We start from the raw sequence: 25,540 nt of genomic DNA on the forward strand, positions 1-25,540 counted from the left end.
TGACCAACATTTTTGGTTTCCCCCAGAATACTAACTATTCAGACACACTACAGGTAGACGCGGTTCAGACGCAGTGGTGCCCTCTAAAGATCAAGCTATGAAATATGTTCTCGAGACCTGTACACAAGTATAGTGTAATGCGAAGAATTCTGGAAACGTACATAATGTCATGAAAATGTGTTTACCTGAGGCGAGCGTCTCATGGCGGCCAGGAGGCCGCTTCGAACAATAGCCTGTAGAAAATTTTTTGATGCGCGGATCGAAAAACCTGTTTAACACAATATAGTATACACTTATATCTTTCAAAAAATGTCAAGGAAAAAATTAAATTTTTGAAAATTTAGGATAATAATCTACTCTTAATTGAAAAATATCTTTCTTCTTAATGTATTCATGTGAAGCGATTTGATTGCTATCAAACTCAAACGATTTCCTAACTTTTCCTGATAAGTCTTACTGAAAGATGTCTATTATGATTGTGGAAATTTCAAATACCGTTCTGTGTTTGGTAAAATTCTCTCTGCTTCAAAGTTTCATAATAAGTCACTTCCGACGAAGCGAGAGCCATCCACACACCTGTGAATTCTAACTATAAACAGAGTCAAAACGTTTCACCTCGAGTCGCAGAATTCAATCTGTTAGCAGGCGTGGAGTATTGTGGAGGAAAAACATGATGTTGGAAAAAGTTTTTGTTTGCATCGCTTGAAAGTGTATCACGAAGTTGTCTCCACTCCGAACCTGCGTCCCCCAAACCACCCCGACGCTGACGGCCATGACGTTCCATTTCGATAGCAACATCCACGGAGGAAAAAGTTCAACTATGTTCGTAAATTTTCCCTAAGCATAGTCAATGTCTTCTTTGTTGTCACCTGCAGGCGCAGGGATATGTACAATGTACCACCAGTTGGATACACAATTCATATGTGGACGTTACCATACTACATACATACGTAGATGGAAGGTATCCTTCGCGAGAGTCGAGGGTCTCGTGCACTGTTGAGCAGCAGAAAGTAATAATTACCTCGCAGGGGATGAAAACTTCGTACCACCGGATCGCTATTCACTTCGCACACGTAAACATCGGTATCGTTTAGGCGGGCGTCTTTAATTAGCAGTACCCAAACGTCGCCACCGAGGGGGGTTCTGCCGTTGGGAGCTGAAAAACAGAGAGAATTGTGTAGGAAAATCGTGAAACACATGTATCAGTCTGTGTGCATGAGAGAGAAAGAGAGGGCGCACCGGAAGACAATGAGGAAAGTTAGTTTAAAATTAACTGCTAGCGGTTTCGAGCGTAACGAGAGTCTGCGGTAGAGTTTCGAAGCAGGATGTTTGTTTGTAGTTTTAGCTTAGTACCTATTGTGTTACTACGCGCAACGGTATCTACAAATTAAGTTAGGTTATTTCGGTAGGTAACTCTTGGTGCGGTATGAGTTTCAATCGTTAGTTTTCTGGTGAAAATGTGTTCTGATATCTTATGCTTTAGTTTATTTGCAGTTTCGACGCTAAAAAAGCTTTAATTTGTACCAGCAATTTACAAACGACCTAAAGGCTAGATCATTTAACTGTTCCTAAATATCAAACTACGGAATTTCGAAGGCGACGATAACGATATTATGATTATAGGGTTGTGGTACCGGTAATACCGGTACCGAAAATCCCGGGAATACCGACCCATTTTTGGTATTTGGTATCTGAACAAAAGCCAGTATCGGTATTTTCGGTACCATACAATTTTTTTATGAAAAATATGTGGACTCTCTAGGGGGACCTGTTTCAAAATATCGGTCTGCAAGATGACTTTTAATTATATTAATTACCTTCTATAAGTTAAACATTAATAGCTCCCGTTGTACTGAACGGTATGTTTAAATTCCTGCTTTATTTTGTCGAAATTAAATTTAAACGATCTTGTACTAAATTTCAATATATTCACATCTAGCGTAAGAGTCGTTAAAATTTGCCTTGAATTTTTTTTATTAGAGACATTCTGATAGGTTTCATTATTCACTGGGTGGCGCATAATAAGACTATTGTCTAAGTCATGTCTTTGGTTTGCTCTTCAACCTTTATTTATAAAAGAACGAACAGCAATTCAGTAGCTAACAATTTTAGACTTGGTGAACTACTCCAGAACTGGAGCGATTTGTAATTATTGGTGATCGGAAAATTCAGCAAAACTCCATAGTTTACAGGAAAGCAAGGAGGAAATGCGAATAACTGCTTGGATTTACTGCCATTCTCGCTTTGATTTACTGTTGTTAATACACTCTTAGAAAAAATGAAAATTACATTTGACGTAAACAACAAAGCGACATATTTTTCTGTCTGACCGTAGGATTTTACATGTTCTGATATGTAAAATTAAAGATTGTGACTCTTTTCATGTAAAACTCAGACTGAATAACCTAGAAAAAGCCGAACAACTCGCATTTTTACATACAATTAAATGTAAATTTATGTGAATTGGGACGCTCCTTTTATGTGCATCTGGCAAGACGTAAAGTTACAAGATTTTTTTTGCTGTGTAGTGTTTCTTACATTTACCATCTGTTGAAATCGACAAAAGTCGCAACGCTTAGCAGTTATTGATTTCAAAGTGGCCTAGATTTCGAAATAAAAGAAGGTGCACACGAAAAATATTTTCTGTTGAAATGAGTCATGCCATTCCGAATCAATTGAAAACAATAAACATACTTTTTTGATCAGCACAAATCAATCATCTGAGAATAAGGTCTTCAATTTGAGCATTCCATTTCACTTTGAAGCTTACTTCGAATTTAAAAAAAATATATTCGAGTACCGGTACTTTACCGGTACTATCGGTATTGAGGGCTTCAGTACCGTAGTACCGGTTCTCGCCAAAAAGAGTCGGTACTGCGAACCCTAATTATGAACAACATCGTGATCGCGCAGTGACGTAGCCAAATTCTGTTTCGAGGGGGTTTTGATAAAAATCTTTGATTTTTCAAAAATGCTTAAATTTAATGTAACTTTGATAAAGTGTTGAAGGTTAAGAAACAAAACCGGTTCTGCAGTTATCAATCCAGTTTATGAACAATAAGATTCAGTATAGAATAAATAAATTTTTCTTATGGTCAAGATCACATAATTTCGAAACGGTTGAAAAATTATGTGGTGTTTTACAACTTCGATGAAGCGCATCTCCTGATGTAATAATCTAAGTGTTTAATTCTTCTAGAAGTAATTATGGAGAATAAACTCTTAAATAATAGTAAGTTTAAAGTGTATTTCGAAAAGTTGTTGAGAACGTTATTTAAAACAAATTTGTGGATAATATGAATGCTCCACATATGCAGTATATCGAGACATAAGACGATATTTACAAAATTTTATTAAATATAGTTTCTTCAATATAACTGTTTTGAAACAGTAAGACGAGAACAACTTGTTTCAAAGATTTTCTTTCGCAAATTTCCATATTTTTTTCGCTACCTTAAACAAAGGGTGCGTCTCACAAAAAATGGCCAATTTCAACTTAACATTCCACTTCTCATTGACCGGAAGTGCTTTTATGGAAGAAACTTGTCGGCATCACTTTATTGACATACGTATTTGTTTTATCTAAGGATGCAACCATGTTTATTCCTTAAAATGAAAGCTGAATGACGCATCTTTTAATCGTGCATTACCTGCACATACCTCATTTAAAGTTCTATAATCTTTAGGTGAACGTTTATACAACTTATATTTGATGTATTTCACACAGAGAATATGAATGTGCCCAAAAATGTGCTAAAAATATTAATTCTATTAATCACACACATACATTTGATGTAAAATCTGCTATAAAACAAAATTCTACGTGGCAAACTTTTATAATTTTGATGTAAGCCACATGAATTTCAATAGTTTTCACATGATAAACATGTAAAAATATGTATGACAGATAGTTTTTTTGTGTTGCTACAAATTTCCAAAAATCATGTGTGCCAATAGATTCAATATAGAGAATTTTATTAGTGTAAGAACTAGAAGCTTGGTAGTATGCGTAGGAAAAATATGTTTTGCCACCGGTTTATCCATATAAAATCATTTCAAAACTCTAAAAAAAGAATAACAGTTAAATTATTAGATCACAACGATTGAAATTATGCAAAATAGTTGCAGGAAAAACAATCGGTCTAGCTGAATGGTGCTTTTGAAAAGGTGGCGTGTAGTGGCTCTCAACACAACTGCGCAATGAGAAAAAGTTTCATTCCGGTTGCTTAATTATTTTTTTTAACTATTCTGCATAATTCAATAACGATAATTTATTAATTCGACTGATATTCTTCTTTTGGAGTTTTATTAGGGTTTTTTATGGATAAATCGGTGACAAAGCTTTATACAATTTTGCCTACGCATACTTACAAGCGGTTTAATCTTACATATACTCAAAAAAGTTACTTAAATCTTAAAAGACGTATGTGTAGCATTACGCTTACTGTTTTTAATTTTGACGTTTGCTTTTCAGTTGGTGGTTTGCGTTTCGATTTCGTCTCTTCAAAATAATGGCACTTGCTTACTGAGCCAGACTGAAGCTAGTCCAAAATGGCAAGCACTACTTTATGAACACACTAAAATATTTCATGAAGTAAATATCAATCAAATAATATATTTTTCAAATAGGGTGGATGTACCAATAGTCGCATGCTTAAGGAAAACTTTTGATAAAAAATCGATTAATAGACCTATGGGCAATGTTAATACATTAAACGAAAGCTTTCAGTCCCTACTTCATAGGAAAAATATAAAGATGGCTTAATAACCAATTTATATATTCAAAACCGCTTATACCACTATAGGAACACATGTACCAATAGTGGTGCAATCGCTAATTTCGGTTCCTATTGTTGCAAATCCCATTGCTTTCTTATGGGACTTGCAACTATAGGTACACTACATCAACTATAGGTGCAAGGGAGCTCAAAATTCTAAGAAAATCATTTTTTTCAATAGTTATTTCAGCAAATTTCAAGGATAACAGTTTTATTGTCGCATAATTTTAGTGCGATGAATCGATAAAAAAATATTTGTTGATGGTTGGTACCTTAGTTAGGCGCATAAACCCACTACTGCAACTATTGGTACACCTTAACTATAGGAGCACCCACCCTAATTCATGAATAAATATTAAGGCTGTTTCGATTTTGTGAATTAATTCACAACCACGAAAACTAGATAACGATTAAGATGTCAGGAATCAGTTGACACTGGCTCAAATGTCACGTTGTGCATATGACCGGAGATTTGGGCCTTTCCGTGATTTGTCTTTTCATCAATTTCCTGTGGGAAGGAGTAGGGAAGTAGTAAGGCTATGGATAAGGAAAATAACGACACAGAGAACATAGACAATACGGAAGAATTCGCTCTCAATGGTATAAAAGAAACTACACCCCGAAGGGATATTAAGTTGACAGAATGACAACACCCCCGAAGAGATACTGTCGTTCAAATTCGGCTTAAACTGATTGCAACCTACGCCAATGATTGGTATGTTCGTATGTAGCCCAAGAGCGAATATATTCAACTTATCGACAGTGGTAGAACTTGTTCTAGACCAACGACGTTAGTCGCAGAGCCCGATTCAGCCAATTCGTCCGCCCATGCATTTACAGTAATACTGGAATGTACGAGTACCCATAGAAGGTTGCCATTAAGACCATCCTTTGAAATGCTAAGTTCTTTGTTTTTGGTTTAACATTCAATTACTAATCACGAGTTCGCCGAACTAAGTGCTTTTAGAGTAGCCTGGGTGTCAGATCCAAAATACATTCTTTTACCGTAAAACCCCTGTTGAAGTGCCGATTGTACGCCACACAGAATCGCGAAGATTTCTGCTTGGAATATGGTACAGTATCTACTAGAGATGGGCAAACCGACTCAGTTGGGTGAGCGAACCGTATCCGATTCACTCACTTAAATGAATCGACTCTTGATCGATTCAGTGCCTTATACTTTGAAAAATGATTGTTTGAGATAAAGCGAGAAAAAAATTCAGGGCTTTAAGAAACGCTTTCGTGTTACACATATTTGAAGTAATTTTCTATCATAGTTCCATTTTCAATAATGGACTCAATTCTTTTTGGTTTCTCGAATATTATTAGAGAGAATGTTGACGTTGAAGGTATATATAGGCGTCTTAGCATAATTTTCTTTCTTTCCACCAAATAGTTGGATCACGTGTTAGTGTGAGAAGAGGTTCTGCTATTATTTGACAATCTCAAATTTAACTGTAATCGTTGGATTTGGCAAGTCTTCCCATTTAGACGCGATGTTGTCAGAATCTTTTCAAATGCTCCAACTAGCAGTAGTTTACCATTATGTTGGATATAATAGCTGTTTTGTTAATGTTTTATTCTGTGTAAAACAGTGATCAATGTTTGTCATTCATTTCGTTCCATTCACTCTAAAGATTCATAATCACAGCAAACTCGACTCATTCAGTTATTGTTGGATCTCATTGGGCTCATAATAATTAGTGACTTTTTCGGTGAATCGCAGTTCTTTTAAAAAGAATCGCGGTTCATTCATTCTTTTTGAAGAGTTGATTCTTTTGATCGATTCGTGATGCATTCGCCCATCTCTAGTATCTACCAAGCGAATGAGAATGGTCTAATCTCATTTCACGACAATAGACACCAGCACCGGCTCGGCCTTCCAACAAAGAACCGTCAGTATAACAAACTATGTATTCTTCAAGTTGTCGCTCCAGTCATTCCTTGCGAGGAGGAATTCTCACATTGAAAGTTTTTAAAGGAATACTAGATGTGCGTGTAAGGTGACTGGGAGCAAGTGTATACCCGATCAGAATGAAATAATAAGATTATAACAGAATGCAATTGTAGTAACGTACTGTGTTATAAATTTGGTCTCGCTAGTAGATAAAATAACAGAAAATTATAAGAAGTTATAGGGCGAAATATAGTTCTGAAATCTTTTTGTTGCGTGTTTCTGATCGAGTACTCAATACTCATCCCAAGTAACTATTTGGGGCTACAGTCTTGTGTGGTTCGTTGCACGATCTATTGGGTTACTATTCCAGAGCCCAGTAATCTTAAGACGGTATGCACAACAAAGTGATTCTTATTTCAGAAACAGGTGTAGTGGCACAATAGTCATCACCATCAAGACCATGCTATGATGATGTTTTAACTTTGATTGGATTGTTGTGACTTTATCCCTTTTGTTACTGCATAAGGCACCCGTATGCCAGTATTGATCTAACAATTGTTGTGTGCATACACTGAATTTACGTGGGTTTGAATCCCCGAACCCCCATCTACATTGTCCGAAAGCCATTCAAGCTTTCTTAATTCTGAAATCGATGTGAGGTGACCGATTTAGTTTTGAGTTAATAATTACCCCAACGTATTTGATGTGATCTACGACAATAACTTCAGAGTCAAAGAACTGCAATGGACGAGCTCAGATGATGCTCTTCATTACGTGAAAAGCACAATTGATGTTTTATTTGGATTAACTGATAGTCCAACATGAAGACGCTATTGCTCAACAACACATAAGGCTTGCTGCATCAACTCAAAAAATGTGCTAATGTGTACCGGTGATCATTATATGATAATAATTATAATAATTGGCAAAACCATATGTCGGAAATCCGAGCTCATTAATTTTTTCAACAAGGCATCGGCGACAAGGTTTCACAGAAGTGTTGACAGAACACCATATTGAGGACATACGCAGACATTCAGTTTGAGTCAAACTGTCGATGAACCACAAAAAACTGAATAATTTTTTTCTCCCCCTATTATTTTGAAGAAAAATAAACGAATTTTACAGTGAAATATGAGATTTTTTGGTTTTCGTGACGCCATTTTCCGAAACTCGAACTTTTTTCTATTTTTTGTAGTTTATCGACTGACTACAAGTCTAAGCTTTACAAAACTTTTTAAATTTTCCGTAACAGACAATTTTGTTGAGAGTTGTCGTGTTCGCCGCGGCGCTCCTCGACGTGACAATGGTTGGACGTCTACTCTTGGCACGCTCGTATGTGTGGCTCCGCGTGACTGAAAATATTTTTTTCGTACACAGTGAGTGTATAAATAAATCTTAACATTACAAAATAGATCCATTGTTACCTTGCCTTCAAAATCGTAAACCAAAATAACCTTCGGTTTAATACTTTACACCGGACTTCGCCAAGGGCACCAGAAGGCCACGCTACGGCTCTGCGAATATGTATACATCTAGAAATAACTTTTGTGTTGTCAGGTGGGAATCCTGGTGTCAGCGACGAAAATGTATAATAATGATTATCAAATCAATATTAAATCAGAACAACAGAATCATATCAAAGGTACAATTACTGTACCTCAATTTATCTTAGCCTATCTAAACACGTTAGTTAGAGTAGTGTCTACTGTGTCTGTTCAATGAATTGACTCAAATGGTAGGATGAAAACGGGAGTGCTCTATTTGACTTTTTATATCTCTCCAACACAAGTATTCTTCAATATAGAAGCCTGGTCTGTTATTGTACTGCTTTTTATAAATAAAAATTTGCGGCCTAGTTAAGCACAATTTATCTATTGTAGATCTAGTAATCAATAAAATTACATTTGAAATGAATTACATTTGAAATGAATAGAGGTCTACCCTAGATGAATCACAAAGGAAACAGTTTTAACTTGAAGAATATACAGTAGGCAGCCGTGAAAAGTTATTCATTTTAAAGTTATTTGTCTAACCGTAATATTGGATCATTTGGAAAAATACGACAGTAAACTGATTTCGCCGTTGGGATCCAATATTGCACAAATTTTTAATCAGAGGCCTGCATGAAAGTTCTCATTAATCTCGGAATCCAAAGCTGACTGTAACCCCCACATTTCAAACAATTTGTATATCACCCAAAAAATCTCAAGAAATTTTAGAACAAGAATGTGCTCCGTAGAAAATGGGTTTCCACAGTAGATCAACATCATTTTTAATTTTTATTTATCGGAATGTGCTGAATTGAGAAAGAAATCTGGTAATGAAAAGAAAAATAACTTCGATCGATAGTAAGTCTTTCGAAATTGAATCTGTATGGTTCTTTGTTGAAAGCATTCGCACTAAACAGTGAACTTGAAATTGCAAAAAATAACGGAAGATATAATTGAATGGCTGGCGTCCAAAAGGGGCTAAACAACATTTGGCATTTTTTGCAGGAAATGGAAAAACTTCCGCATTTCCAAAATAACATTGTTTTTATTGTGAAAAACTACAAGGGGCAGCCCTATGGGGTTGCACGAACTGTACTGCCCATGATCGCATATTTGTCCCGTTTTCTATGGGATTTCCTATCATTATGGGACTGATTTGCGATCATGGGCAGTGTAGACGTAGGACTGTAATACTTAATGTAAAATATTTATTTTCTTAGTACATAGAGTAATAATAAATCAAATATATTTTTTACGTATAGTTTAAGCACAACCAAGCAACATCGAATGTTACCAAACCTTGTTGGTTATCAGGTCATTTCATTTGTAGTAGGTGATCGACTCCGATTATATTTATTAAGGAAGATCTGAAGAAAGAAGATAGAAAACCGCGACGGAACTAATGTCTGGAACTAAATCTTTACAGCACAAGATCAGCTTTTAAAAATTGTAAAAAATTTTCGATTGTGTATGGTAAAAAACCCGGACCGGCGAAGAAAAATCAAACTTTAGACAATATAATCACATTTCATGTATAGACCAAGGTCTCTAGTTATATTTTCCAATTATTGTAACTTTCCTAAAGTACACATACAAATGTAGCGATTGAAGTTATGTTAATCATATATCGAAACTATAAATATACAAGAATCGAAAACAATTTTTCGTATGGACTTAGATGCGTTTTGCAACATTTTTTCAAGTGGCAGTGTATTCATTCATAATTAGGCTTTATAGTATGTACCTAATAGCAGAATCAAAATAGGATAAGCTGAGTGGAAGTGAATCAATGAATTGATCCAACGTAAATAATAAACATTCGTTGTGCTTTCCATCGATCCGCGTAAATTTGTAAGAAAGCTTTCCTCTTTACGCAACGAAAGCACAGGTGGCTATCATGCAGGTTACGCATGCAACTGCTAACAAACAGGGATGCCACATTGAAATATGTGTTTCGGTCGAAAATATCTTTTTACCATCTGTGATAACTGAAACGAAACATCTGTGATTAATTTCCGAAAAATCTGTGGAAAATCACAATATTTCCAAAAATTTGAAATTTTCCTCAAAATGCCAATAATCTGCCATCTGTAGAAAAGAATCTGTGATCAAAAATTGTGAAAAAAATCTGTGACACTACAGAAAAATCACAAGTAAGTACACGTGGATTACTTAGAACTATCAAAAAATGCAAAAATCTCGACAAACATATCTGGAATTTCCTTTCAAAGAGAATTTTGACAGTTGGCTTTTAAGCCGTAATCATATGTTTGTCGAGAAATGTCGATTTAAAAAAAAACTTGGGTTAGCCCCTTTTGGACGCCAGCCTTTCAATTGTAGAATCATATAGAGCGAGACAATACCTCACTAACCCCTTATGAGTGCATGCGAGCATGTTTCTAATTTCGTAAAAAGAAATAATAACTTTTCCATTTTGCAACTGATTTTGATCATAAATAGGTCGTTAGATGTGAAATTGAATATTCTCTCTAAATTTTGATTAAATCAATGAAGCTTATTTAGAAAAATGTTGACAAATTTTCGTAATTTTCATGAAAAAATAGAAAAAATATGGTTGTTTTCATATTGTTCCACACGGTTTTGGGGTATTTTTTACAAAAGAACATAACATAGCAGACCGTTGGAAAGGTAATTACTTCTTCTTTTCAGAACACCCAATTTAAAATTGAAAAATTACCGCGTAGAAATTTGTTTAGTGCCGAAATTTTCGGAAAGTAGTTTTTTTTGCTGTAAATCAAGAATTTTTTCATTTATTTATTTATTTCGTCAATCGATGTAGACTGGTATAGTTACAGTAATGTTTACATTTTTCTTATTTACTAAAATAAATATATACGTAATTTTATTTTAAATAAAACAATTTCAGCTTTTACAGAGTCATTTTCTTATGCGTTAGAATTTCTTTTATGTATAAAATATTGTGTGAGTTTTAGTTTGGACATTGTAATAATAATGAGGGTATACAAATTTTTTCGTACATTATTTCGTGTTGTATTTGATGAGATTTACAACCTATACTAAGTTACTTGAAAAGTACAAAAACACTGTAGCACCGTATATTACAGTACCCATTTGAAACCGTTGGTTAAAGCAGCGTCTGCCATCTTTGTTCAACACATTGAGTCAAATAGTAGCACAACAATAGGGGCACTAAATTCAAGTTTTCGTTGCGCTCAAACACAACCATTTCACCGTTTTCAAAGCATTGTCTATTATCTTGGCTCTTAACAATGGAGCAAAGTTGTTGATGTCAATTTTTACGCATTCCATCGATTGTAGGCCGAGTATTTAATGAATTAGTGAGGCACACTCCTTAATATGGTGAAAATAGGCACGTTACCCTAGCTGCTCCCTTTGTCGGCTCTGCCCGGAATAGACTGACTCATGTTTTGCAACTTTCACGTTTTCCGATATCTATTCATTTTACAGGTTTTTCAATAGTTATAATACACTATGTAGCAATAGAACATAATTTCAGTTAATTGCCAATTGTTTGGTGGTACAAAGACGAAAACCCATAGGTAAATAACAAAGATATTAGTGTTCAAAATAGTGATGCAAAAACGTGGCATAGTTTGATTTGAAATTTTAGAATGACGCACAGTCCCAGATAGTGCAGTAAGACATTTTCAGTGTCAAAAAACTTTGCGATTACATCTTCGCTCAGTAAGAAAAGTCTTTTTAGTGACGATTTCTCGCATAATCTATATGAAAAGGGCGTAAAGGCTAACTGTCACAATATACTTTGACAGTAAATTTCAAATGAATCGTTACACACCAATCACAAATTTGGATAGTTTCTAAAAATCAAAATCGTATTCAATTACTGTTGTAGTTTGCGTTCGAGTAGAAATGGTTTGTCTCAAAATTTCATCTTGAAGGGAATTATAATAGTTGGCTTAAGGGGTTACATACTTTTTCTATATCCGAAAATCTTTACTTCAACTAAGAATACAAATCCTTGAGAATATTGGCTCAAATTTTCATAGATATCCGAGCAATAGAATGAAACTTACAGCGCTTCGAAGCACGCCTCGTCCACCAAGAGCAGAGGTAACTTGTAGTTTCAAGCTCGAATATCTCAAAATATTGTTTTTCCAAAAATGGGTTCTCCGTTATCACGATTGCCAAAAAACTATTCAACACCCTTTACCTTCCGGCAATCGCGCTAGTGCACTGAGTGCACGCTGCTCTGAAAATCTAGCGAAATCGTGTAAGTGGGCCATAAGCGCGACTTCCGGAGGGTTAATTCATTTTCGAATCATTCGTAACTATTTTTTCTCGTACCTTAACGATTCCTTATTTTTGAATATTTTTTTAGTTGGAAATTAGAATTTTTAAGGGGTTTAACTTTTTGTGCGAATAATGTCAAGAAAGTTTGTCAAGAAAATTTGAATTTACATAAAGGCATAAAGCAATGATTTCATTACATCAAACTTATAGTATTTGATAGTATTTTTCAGTGAAATAAACAAGCATAAGATAATGAAAATATATCGATAATTGGCGGAGTTGTGGCTTTTTCCCCGAAACCCTTTTTTATTTAAGAGGTTTGCGGTGATCACACTTGAAGACCAATAAATCAACTAAGATTCCAAAACTCAAAAAATACCATTAGTACATGAGTATTCCTCGTACCGTAACGATTAGTTGAATAAATAATATTTTTTCGTGCATTCGGGAAAGTTTTTCCTAAACAATCACTGTTTAAACTCTAAAAGTTGTATTAAAAAATTCTCATCTACTAAACAAAATAAAAAGGAATCGATAAGGTACTAGAAAAATTAATTACGATTAATTGAAAAAAAAATTGACGAAAAAAGCTTGAGTGGTTTTTCGGCAATTGTAATCACGGAAAACCATTTTTGGAAAAACGACATTTCGAGATAATCGAGTTTAAAATTTCAAGCTATCACTACTCTTGGTAGACGAAGCGCGTTTGGAAACTTCCGATCTATTTCTCGGATCTCTACAAAAAAATTGGAAAAATATTGTCAAGGAGCTGTACTTTTAGAAAAGTAATAAAAATTCGATTTTTTGAAAAATAAAAAGGTATGTAACCCCTTAATGCAATTGTTAGAGCTCAAAACATCGATTTACCTAAATTATGCGACATTTTCAAAAACCAAATGTTACATGAATTAATTAAACCTTTGCAGCCCTCTGATGAATGGAAGTACACTCTAATCTATGAATAGGGATCTTTAGGGGTGTGCGGGTTAAGGCATTTTCTGATGCAGATTAGCACCGTGCGATTGAAAAAAAAATTAGCTTGTTTCCTTTTAGGACAATAAAACATCCAAACCCATGCGACTTGCACGATTCTATAGGTTGCCTCATCAGATCTACCATAGTTTGCAGATAAAAGTTGGGACGGCAGGCTGCTAGCGGATTGCAAAAGAACCACACAGTAAACTGGATGTACCTAGAGAATTGGTACTAGCGCTGTACCCAAACAGAAGGTACGATTTACCCACTAGTCGGTGGAAATCTCTATAATATTTATTCTTTTTCATGTACAAGGTATTTATAATTGATTCGTAATCACCTAGTTTAGGTAAAGTGAATACACCCACTTCTAAGTTCGTGCACTTTTCTGGATGCCTAAGTAAATAGTACCTAAATTCCACAAAACCGCACATACTCACCAGTAGGTAACTTGAAACCACCTAAAATTATGTAATTGTTAATCAAATCTGAGCGGATATTACTTAGAAATAGGTAAATATTATAGGGATTGGAACCTATTAGTAGGTAATTTGTACCCCTTTTTTGGGTACTACGCCACTACCAATTTTCTAGGTATATCCAGTTTACCGTGCAGATCATGCTGTGTGGGGTGTTGTCCCGTTTAACAATGAGGCGAACGAGATATTTGCAGATACGTCATTTAGTAGGACAACTGTCAGTTTTCTGGCTGAATTTAATTTGTTTTTTTTTTAATTTAAAAATCAGAAAAGAATAATTAAGGTTTAAAAATGATATGAGTGTACTCGTAAGGACACCCGCTATCAGTCCATATGAAAACAGACACAATTTTTCCAAATTAAAGATCCCTATTGTAATTGCCGACGAAGAAGTTGTAATGTATCCCTTCAAATATTTAAATGTCAAGAATTGTCTGATGGGCTTGTATAAATCGAAATGATAGAACTTAAGCCAAGTGTAGTTTACAGATAAGCGATGGGGGACTAGATTTATTCAAGGATACATTAGTTATATTTTCAAGCGAAGAAAGGAAAAAGAAGACAATGATAAGTTATGGAAGAGCTTTTTTTGCACGCAAAATCACCTTGCATCATGGAATAGAGCATTAATATCGTACAAGTGTGGTTGATGTAGCTGAATTTACATGATTTTCGCATGATTAAATTTCATTGTAACTTTAACTAGTTGTTCCACCTCCTGAAAAGTGGGTCTAAAACGAGTTTTCTTAAAGTCGATTGTGTTATTCCGTAGCACGGACACTTTTGCATCTCTAGGTCTGACTCATTTCACTGTGCAACACACAAACAATACTGTTTGTGTACTGGATAGAGAACAAAGCGTTGGCTTGCTTTACTGGTACCTATAGCGTAGCGATTTTATGCTTCTATTTTGTATGAGATCAGAAGATAGACTGAAAGTTTCAAGGTTTGAAAACTTTTTCTAAAAATCCTTACCCCCTAACTGAATTTTTACAATATTTTTTATGAAAATGTCAGCAATGCACAGTACTTTCCAATGCACAGCAAAGGAAAATATATTATCGATATAGGGTAACCATATCAGGCGAGTAAAACCCCAGGATAGTCGAAAGCGGACTCTCACTCTCCCCCGTTAACACTCGGCCAAACGTGGGTGAGATTCTTCCCAGGTTTTCGGTAGTCATAAAACATTTCAAAGCTCTGATCTGTCTTCTGTGAGAATTTGATCCGTTGAACGTTTTCGGATTCACACAAACACTGCTCTTGTAACAGCGAAGGTTTCAAGCTGTTGGAGAAATCTGCAATCCTCAATTGAGCAGATGAGACGAAATATTTTGAGATCGTCTACGAAAGACTGGTGAGCACTAAACTGCCCATGATCGCAAATCAGTCCCATAAAGATAGGAAATCCCATAGAAAACGGGACAAATATGCGATCATGGGCAGTAAATACATATTGAAGTAAATCAAAAACATCAACGGTACCCAATGGCTCCTGGTGTAGAAGTAAATGTGGGTGCCTGTAAATCCCCATTGGCAACCATTACCACTCTGTTTGTAAGGAGGCCACTCTCTACATACTCTCTAAAATGGAATAATTTGGAAGCCATTGTGTCGGTGAAAAAATATGGAAAATGTTTTTAACCCTTCATGGTTCACACTTGCTTCATGAGATGGTGCCGAGCCTTGTTATAACTTCCATGCTTTGTACCGAAATTACGTTGCAGTTGTGGTTGCGGTCAGTCGTAACTGCAACATAAACTTGAATAAATAAAGCGAATACTCAATGAAAACAAAATATTCTTAATGGAGAAAATCAAGCTTTCCTAGACATCTCAGGACACCAGGACAGTCGGTCAAAAACCAGGACATGTTCTGGGAAACCAGGACGTATGGTCACTCTATTCAAAAATGACTTGAAAATATTGTTTCACCATATTTACGAGGTTCTATTAAAGAAACACATACTTAACAAAACCATTTCAAAACTAAATCTTGTGCTGTTATTTGTTATAATTTTCTGTTATTTTAACTACTTGCGAGACCAGATTTATAACACAGCTTACTACGAAAATTGCATTCTGTTATAATCATGTTATTACATTCTGATCCGGTAAGGTCCATAGTAAAATAAAAAAAATTGTGAAAAATAACTATGCCTTGAAAAGTTTTACACAATTTTGCTCAAAAATAGCCATATAAAAATACTTCGAATTTGCGGATGTTTTTTTTTAAATAATTTGTTCTAAAGAAATGCTTCAAATGTGCGTATTCTTTATTCTAGGGTTGAGTACCATGATTTAAATCGATTTTGTATGCGACTGCCTAATCTAGTCCTCTAATTTTCACATTACTATTTCTGACAATGTGTCGAATGAAGATGATCCACGCTCATCTCATCAGCAGCTTCCAATCAAAAGGATGTTAAAATGACTAGGGCGAAAAAGTGGTTCAACACCCTATGTCTGCAATCTACATACTCCGACTCTCTGAAGTCCCTCATATACATACAGTCGTTCGCTGCCGGTATGACTTTGAATCGTTAACACGAGAGGTGCGCTTTTACTTCTCAGCTGCCGCCGCGGAAAGTTTTTGTGTCCGAGTAGTACGTGGGTGACTGGTTGGCTGGCTGGCTGGCTGACTGGTACTGTTCCGTTTCTTCTTCAAACGAACTGCACATTTTGTCCAGAGGAGAAACGGCTCTATGGCAGTAATTAGCGTTCTTTTGTGCAACATTTTCCTTTCTTCAGTCGAACCCGCTTTTAAGCTCGGGATAAACGGGAATTGTTGTGTGTACTCTTTAATCATTGTTCAACCGTTTCTTTTGGCTGAGCAGCAGTAGAAAAAAAAGCTCTACAATGACCAAGCTCGTTCTTGCTGACGCTTCCTGTGCATTTTAATCGTTTGTTCAACCCATAGCTTTTTGGCGAGAAAAGGAAAGGTACTCCTCCTTTTCCGAACCAGCTGCGTTGCGACAGGTTGATGTTCATCATTCTCTAGGGAAAAAGTCAGGTGAGCTCGGTTTATTCGTACAAAAGTTTTGCTAGTTTTATGTTATTTTTTGCTTGTGCCGGATCGGATTCTGAATCGCGTGAACTTTGGACTTTGAAAAGTTGTTCCCCGCTCGCTGGACACAGGTCAAAGTTGCAATCATTTGTATTGCTCTTCAGTGATGGTCTTTGTCTTGCTGGCGAGAATATATTTCAAGCTGATAAAAAGACTAACTCGAAAGTCTTAGGGAAGATAGTTTTTGGATCTAAGGAATAGTAGGTAGAATTTAGGTTCATTTTATAAGTATTGAAAATTAGTAAGGTATTTAGGTAATACGGCTCTTGTTTGCGAAGACACAATAGACGCCTTCCCACTATATGGCCTTTAATATTTTTGCGAGACAGGAGTGCTTATCACCGCTATATGCGTTCCATTTTTCATGATGATACTGCGAAAATAATTTAATACCTTTTAATTAAAAATCCTGAGCTCGTTAGAAATGCGACATCCAGCGCAAGCTTTGAAAGCGTTTTGTGTGTTCACGCTTACCAAAAGCATTACCGGGCTTAGAAATTAGAAGCATCCGTGAGTAACTTTAATTGTTTGTCGAGTAATTTACCTGAACCTTTATTTTCGGGCAGGGTAAAGCATATTTATTCTTCGCCGACGCTCGTTCTATCTAATGCGCCGAGCGGGAAAGGTAATGAGCAAATAACATAACTCTTGGCATATTTTGCTCTATTTTCATCTCGCCGGTATTGTCGTTATGGAAAGGTAAGGTTCATCGAGCAAACAGACACCTCCGTGCGATCGTTTCATTTGGTAGAAATTCCACCGTGAACTTTAATGACGTGCCGAAATTTCCCGAAAAAGTTGCACAGAGCAATGAAAACCATTAAGACCATACCCGGAGGGTGCCGTAGAGAGTATTTGGAAATTTGAGCTTTGTCACGCGGGTGTCTCTGTCTCTTAATTAAAATTGCAGAGGAGTTATTGATAATTCGCTTTTTACACGGTGGGGTTGCTAGGCAAAAAATGTGCAAGGGTATTCTAAAAAGGGGAATGGGACAAATTGTTTTAAAATTGATGGGAGTTCAGGCGAGAATTCTAATATACCTTTCGGAAATGTTGAATATTTGACCCACACTTTGCTCGAAATTCCAACCCACCATGGCAATCCGATTATTGCTGTGGCTTGAAACTCAACCATCGCCACGGTAACACCCGACTGGCACAGCGTGAACTTTGCCAAAATCATGATCTGCTCCACTTCCCACAAGGTATTATCCGTCGTTAGAACGTTTTGGTTCGTTCTCGCTTCGTTCGTTAGTTAATTAATGAGAAACGATTATTGCTTTGGGGGCCGGCAAAAGTTGTCGCTGTGCTAAATGGGTGACAAAACTGCTTTCACTGTTTTCCCTCTCATCTATTCGAAACCATTTTTGTAGGTCGACACCATTCAACCGCTATAAGCAATTCCGATATCATACGATACCTTTGCTTTTGCCTTACTGTCTCTCTCACACAGCCCGTTACCGGATTGGAATATAAGATATATACAAAAACGGCTGTCTGGTGTACTTACAGTCATCGTGAAGAATGCTGATACGTTTGTCGCTTGTGACACGATTCACGCCCGCAGACAGGATCTCGTTGGGACCTTTCCGCCACAAGACGGTGTCATTGTTGTAAGGTGTCATTACGACACAGGTCAACAGGGCATCCTCACCCTCGTGCACTACCGAAGGGCCACCGGTTCCTGAAAGGGAAGCAAACGACGATAGTGAGCTGGGAAATGAAAACCTATAAATTCTATCGCTATTATGTAAGACTAACGGTGGAATATGTGTTACATGAGTTGTAATGTTATCTAAACGATAATGGATACAATGCTTGATTTTTTTCATGCATTTAATAGGACATAGTACGCAAATGTTTATACAGGTTTAAAATATTTGTGAATTTTTTAGTAGCTCCATCCGTATAATGAGTTACACATCATTACGTAACATGTCTCTCATAAAAGAACACTAATGTACTCTAGTAAAAGTCTAAACAAGATGAGTTTGACATATTCAAACGAGCAGAAGTTTTTTGTATTCACATGAGCATCTTATATAAACGTTTCAAGTAGAAAGTACAGTGGTATTGACTAACTTTGTACTTCAGTTGACTTCAAGAAAAGTAAATTGAAAGAAACAACATTTTTCAAATACATTGTTTGATAAACCATTCCGTTTTCGTTGGTCGAGAATGAAATGATTTACTATCAGATTTCAAAGATTTTACGTCGAAAATGCAGTATATGCAATGACGTTGTTATATGTCTTTTACTCTGAATTTAGCATATTCCCCAATATTTTGTCAAATATCGTTCTATCTTTACAAAATACAATTATTTATTGTCAGCTGATCTATAAAACCAGAACATATATTGCTTCAACAATTTCAAGTTTAGTTCAACTTTTTTGAGCCACATTTCTTGAAGCTATGGCTATCAATTTTCTCTTGACCAGACCTTTAATGTAGGAACTCTATACGATACATGACAGTTTTGTCGATTACTAGAGAGTTGAGGAGAAAAATTTTGAAGCTTGTACTGTCAAATACAAATGTCCGTTTGACAGTACGAGTTACCGATTTTTGCGTCAACTCTCTAATAATCTCTTGCCAAATCTAAAAATAGAGTGTCGTGTCAGATTGTCGGTGGATAAACTTCACCACAACAAGGGGGCATCATTCAGTACCACAACGACACAGAAAGCTTGTTGGATAATCACATAATTTTGTTTTTTGTCGGGATTTCATAAAAGTGTAGCTTTAAAGCGCTTTAGGTTATGCATTTATTAGGTTTTCAGAACAATTTTTCTGTTTTAGATTAGAAAGATAGGTAGGTAAGGGACCATTCATAAATTACGTAACGCAAAAATTGCCCAAAATTGACTCCCCCCTCCCCCTATGTAACAAATTGTCACAAATTTTTCCATCCCCCCCTCCCCTGTTACGTAACAAATTCCAAGAAAAAATTTTTTTTTCTTCGATGGAAACATGTTACGTAACGATCTAGTTAACACCCCCTCCCGCCTATGTCACAACTTGTCACATCTTGTCGTACCCCCCCTCCCCCCTAAAAGCGTTACGTAATTTATGAATGGTCCCTAAGAGACATTACTGTAATGAAGTAGCATACACTTTAGGCTGTTAATACGAATGCTGCAATTTTTACTAATTTCTGAAAGGTTTTATCAAAATAAGTTATTTCGGTATATCTAAAGGAAATAGCGAAATAACGGTACAAGTATATCCGATTCTCTACTGTTGCCAAATGAATTGTTTCACTTTCATTAAATACCCTTGTCAGGGTTAGCATATGAGGATAAATATGTTCGAATATTTAAGATTTCGATGTACGTGTACCGATATTTCAGTGTTTCCATTAAAAAAAACGAAATAACTGGTTTTAATAGAACCGATCAGAAGATAGTTAACACTGTAGCCTTTGTATTAACAGCCTAAAGTGTATTCTACTTCACTCCGGTTATGTCTTTGACATTACCCACCCATCTTTTAAAAGAATAGTACGGCACCCTCCCTAATAGAGCAAAAATTAGGTCTTTACCCTGTATGTGGATTTTTCAACCAAAAAGGGGTCTAGAATTGACGTGGGCGCCGTCGCACCACGCCAACGGCGCTGCTAATTTTTAACATAAGCCGACGCCGAAAGATAGGCCGGCTGCGTGCCGCCGAAACGTTTTTTCCGCGCCGATTATTCACTAACTCGAAAATTCTCAATATGCTTCCTTTTATCGACACTAGACAACCTACCATGATATCAGTTCACTCAGTTTCCGATTACTTGCTTTTCTTCTGTTGCATTTGTATTGAAGAAACCGCACGGAAATTGTTCCCAGATTCGCGAATAAAGTTCCATGAATTCTGATTAAGTTTTACGTAACTAAAACAGGACTTATGCTTTTACTTATGGAGATGGATTGTTTACAGTCCAACTATACGACGTGAACTGATTCATATTGATAGTGATTTGGTTTTTGTGGTTTTGAATTAGACCACAAAACTTCACCAGTGTCTCGTGAATTGGTTTACGATAGGTAGGTAGATCTAAATTGTTACTAAATTGCACAACGAAAGTTTATTATTTACGTTCGATCAATTCATTGATTCATTTCCCCCCAGCCTATAGTATTTTGATTCTACTAATACACTGTATCAAAAAATTGCCCGTACAGCATTTACTCCAATAATAAATCATTAGAAAAATGTATTAAGGGGACTCTCCTCAATTGATAGTTTAGGCCGTTTGGTGCAGATTGCAGTCCGTTTTGTAGTTCAAATGTCAAATTATGCTGAAAACCAATAACTTTGTTAAAATATTTGCGAGCTTCAAAAAAGCAACGAAACCGACGCCAAAAAATTGCCCGTACACTTACGACCGTTTCAAAACTTTGTGAAGTAAACAAGTATGTGTCAAACAGGTAGAAACAAGCACCCGCGTCGTGTCCTGTAGAATAAGTTTCTGGTGATTTTTACAGCATATTCGATAAAATCAATGTTTTTTAGTTTTTTCGTGCAATTTAAACGTGTTAGATAATTTTGTCAGTATAATGGCCGATTCTCACACTAAAATTCCGCTGGCCATCCGAAAATTGATCGTTGATTTGAAGAAAGATGGTAAAAGCCTGTCCGAAATTGCAGGAACTGTGAATCGCCCACGATCTTCGGTGCAGTATGTACTTCAGAGCTTCAAGAAAACAAAATCTCTTGAGACTGCTCCCGGAAGAGGTCGCAAACCGAAGCTTACAGATCGTCACGTTCGCATACTTTTACGTGAAATCAAGGAACATCCTAAACAGAGTGCTCCTAAGCTTGCAGATAGCCTGTTGCGGTACGACAACATTAAAGTTAACCCACAAACAATACGCAATGCCCTCCACGATAAAGGATATCGAGGATGCGTAGCGCGTAAAAAACCGTTCATTTCTGCTAAAAATATCAAAAAGCGGTTGGAATACGCTCAAAAATATGTAGTAGAACCAGAGGATTTTTGGAACAACGTTCTATTCACGGATGAGAGCAAATTTAATATTTTCGGGACTGACGGATTGGTTAGAGTGTGGCGCAAACCGAATACTGAGTTAAATCCGAAAAATCTGCGGCCGACAGTAAAGCACGGTGGTGGTCATGTTATGGTGTGGGGTGCCTTCAGTGCAAGTGGTCCAGGAAACTTGACATTTATCGAATCTACCATGGATAGATTCATGTATCTTGACATTTTAAAGAACAATTTAAAAGCAAGCGCGCGGAAATTGGGCCATGGAGATAATTTTCGCTTTGTTCAGGATAATGACCCCAAGCATTCCTCGAAGATTGTCAAGGAATGGTTGCTCTACAATGTAAAATCGACGCTCCCACATCCTCCCCAATCACCGGACCTAAATCCCATAGAAAATTTGTGGGATCATCTTGAACGAAAAATCCGGGAACATTCGATTCAAAATAAGAACCAGCTGAAGAAGGTTCTAGTTGAAGAATGGCAGAAAATTTCACCTGAAACAACCCAAAAACTGGCTTCCTCGATGAAAAGACGTTTGCAGAGCGTAATTGCAGCAAAAGGTGGTCATACAAAGTATTAATTTTGTATTTTAAGTCAGTTCAATAACATTTCTTGTCGTGTACGGACAATTCTTTGACATTGATTTTGGAAGAGATGTTTATTTTATTCATTTTGTTTTACAGTTGAATGAATTTTTCTTATATTTATGTTTTGATAGAATTAAGGAGTTAATTTAGTTCATAAATAAACAAATTTAAGGTTTTTATTCTTTAACTTAATGTGTTTAATGTACAACTGCGCATGCGAGCAATCCCTGTACGGACAATTTTTTGATACACTGTAGGTACATACTACAAAGCCTATTTATGAATGAATACACTGCCACTTGAAAAACCATTGCAACAACGCATCTTGTCTATATATAAAATTGTTTTCGATTCTTGTATATTTATAGTTTCGATATATGATTAAGACCACTCCATTCGCTATATTTTTATGCGTACTTTAGGAAAGTTACAATAATGGCAAAATATAACTAGAATGCTTGGTCTATACATGAAATGTTATTATATTGTCTAAAATTTGATTTTTCCTCACTGGTCCGGGGTTTTTACCACACACAATCAAAAAGTTTTTTGCAAGCTAATCTTATGCTATAAAGATTTAGCTCCAGATATTAGTTCGGTCACAGTTTTCTGTCTTCTTTCTTCAGATCTTCTTAAATAAGTTTAATCGGACTCGATCACCTACTACAAATGAAATGACCTGATAACCAAGAAGGTTTGGTTCAATATGTAATATTCGATGTTGATTGGTTGTGATTAAACCATACGTAAGAAATATGTTTGATTTATTATTACTATAAATGTACTACGAAAATAAATATTTTACATTAAGTAGTATAGTCCTACGTCTACAGCTTTTTTTTAGAACTTTGGGTGAAGCGAATTTACCAAAACTCTTGTGCATAATGGTGTATCATTCAAATAACATTCTGTAATTTGTTCATGCAAAAACAGCTAGCGACTCGGTGATGAAGCTTTTTGTGGAACGCCTCCGAAAAAACATGATTTGCGGTGTTAAGTGCCCTTCAAAAACTACTTAAATTTCGCGGAAACATTCTATGTAAAAAAATACCTAACCTATATGAGTTTTTGAAATCATTTTCCAATAAAGGGGGTTTGTTACTCATTTGAAATAAAAATTGCTAATCTTCACGAAAAACACCTTTATCGAAAAATTTTCTACGAAACTCAACGTAGGAGTTAGGTATTTTAAACATAGAAAGTGTATGCAAACTTTGAAACACCTGTTTCAATCCATCTAGTGGTGCGATTGTGCCTTTCTCATTTATCCAAACTATGATTCAATAGCTAGTCATGTCCAATATAATTGCGTAAATGTCTATTACATTCTTACTACACTTAGCAAGTATCCCACGACTACCACGAAAGTCGACGCTGACTTGTTTTAAACAAAAACCTATAGCTTAATCAGCATGAGTTCAATATTATCTTCATGTGATAATATTTTGAAATGCTAAGAGAATGGGTTTGGATGCAGAGAGGCGGGGGTGGTTTAGTAGAGTGAGAGTAGAGGATGCCTCAGAAACCCTTTATCGTATTTCGGAATGCGCGGTGGATAAAGGGAATGCGGTTGTGAGTTTGGCCCAGGGGGGAAGGGTGATAAAGGATGGATGTGTAAGAGTAAGGGGGGAGGGGGTGGAATGGTGGCGATGCAACACTCAACTTCATATTATACCTTCCATTTGAGATTTGGTTTGAGGAAATCGGTTGTCATCACCGAAGAACCGATGTCACTTTAATTGTGAAATATGCCCGGGATCCGGAACTTCTGGAATTGTCGAAAGTGGATAATATATTTAAAGAATGTTCGATTGGCAATCATTGATCTAGACCTGCGATCCGAAGTAATTCGGTGACCATTTCAATATATTTTTAGCCTCTGAAGTATTACGATTGTAACGGATTATATGAGAAATTCCAATGTGACCTTACTAATCATCCTGTAACTCCGGAACCAAAAGTCAGAACCGAATGAAATTCAATAGTAGGCAATGGGATTACTGTATCATTCATTTGAAATCAAGTTTGTATAAATCGGTCAAGAATTCGCTGGGGAATAGATGTGATGATAGCTTAGGAACTTGGCGAGTTCCCCGGAGGCATAATGAACCGTCATAGGTGGACAATGTGGTCAAAGCTTGATCATTACTGATCTAGACCTGCAAATCTAAGTAATGTTGCACTCTTTTTAATATGTATTGTATCATTTGGACATCATGGTGGTACCAGTTTATATGGGAATTTGCTGTGTGACCACACTCTTCAACCCGTAACTCGGGAACTGGAAGTCGGGTCAACTAAAAATTCAATAGCAGCTTATGGGAGCGGTTCCATGAATAATGGTTTTGTGAATTTTTTCAAGAGCATGAATGATGAGTAATTACTAATATACTAGGAATCATGAACCAATTCACGAATACCAGAATAATATTTTATGTTTTTGTGAACGAGCACTAATTGTGTGTCGTGAATAATTCACTAAGAGTCAAGAATACATCATACAATCAATACACGTATACATGAATAATATTTTATGAACTATTTTACGCACATGGATATTGAATCGTGACTAATATATTAGGAACCATGAACTAGTTCACGATGATTGAAATGATAAATAATAAACTTTTGTTGTGCGTTCCATCGATCCGCGTAAATTTGTTGCTAAGAAAGTTATCGTCTTTGCGCAACAAAAGCACAGATTGCTACCATTGCAGGTAAACAAATTAGATATATCTACATACACATTCGCCTCAAACATTGAACCCAAGCGCACAAAGCAAAATTAGTCAACGCTGATGATGATAGGAAGAGCGAAAGAGAAAACTAGTACCACGACACTATGTTAACCAGTGTTATCACAAGTACAGATTTATCTACAAAAGTACAGATTTTTCAAATTTTATTGGTACAGAATCTGTACGGTACAGATTGCAGAATTTTGTGAAAATGTACAGAATGGTACAGAACTCGGGAGATGAAAGTGTAAACGAAATTTTTGTTCGACATTGTCAA

General features: G+C 36.1%; 1 protein-coding gene across 14 annotated transcripts in view; it reads right to left on the minus strand.

Moving 5' to 3' along the window:
• The window catches only part of LOC131690386 (Ig-like and fibronectin type-III domain-containing protein 1), a 555,083-nt gene that overhangs the window by 17,925 nt on the left and 511,618 nt on the right, over nt 1-25,540 (minus strand). For all 14 annotated transcript variants that reach the window (XM_058976105.1, XM_058976110.1, XM_058976101.1 and 11 more), the window contains 2 exons: nt 18,453-18,626; nt 1,022-1,156 (listed from right to left, as the gene is read on the minus strand). In XM_058976105.1, the coding sequence (XP_058832088.1) occupies nt 1,022-1,156; nt 18,453-18,626 (309 nt within the window). The remainder of the gene's footprint in view (nt 1-1,021; nt 1,157-18,452; nt 18,627-25,540) is intronic.

The sequence above is a fragment of the Topomyia yanbarensis genome, chromosome 3 (assembly GCF_030247195.1).
Source record: "Topomyia yanbarensis strain Yona2022 chromosome 3, ASM3024719v1, whole genome shotgun sequence".
NCBI classification, from domain to species: Eukaryota; Metazoa; Arthropoda; class Insecta; order Diptera; family Culicidae; genus Topomyia; species Topomyia yanbarensis.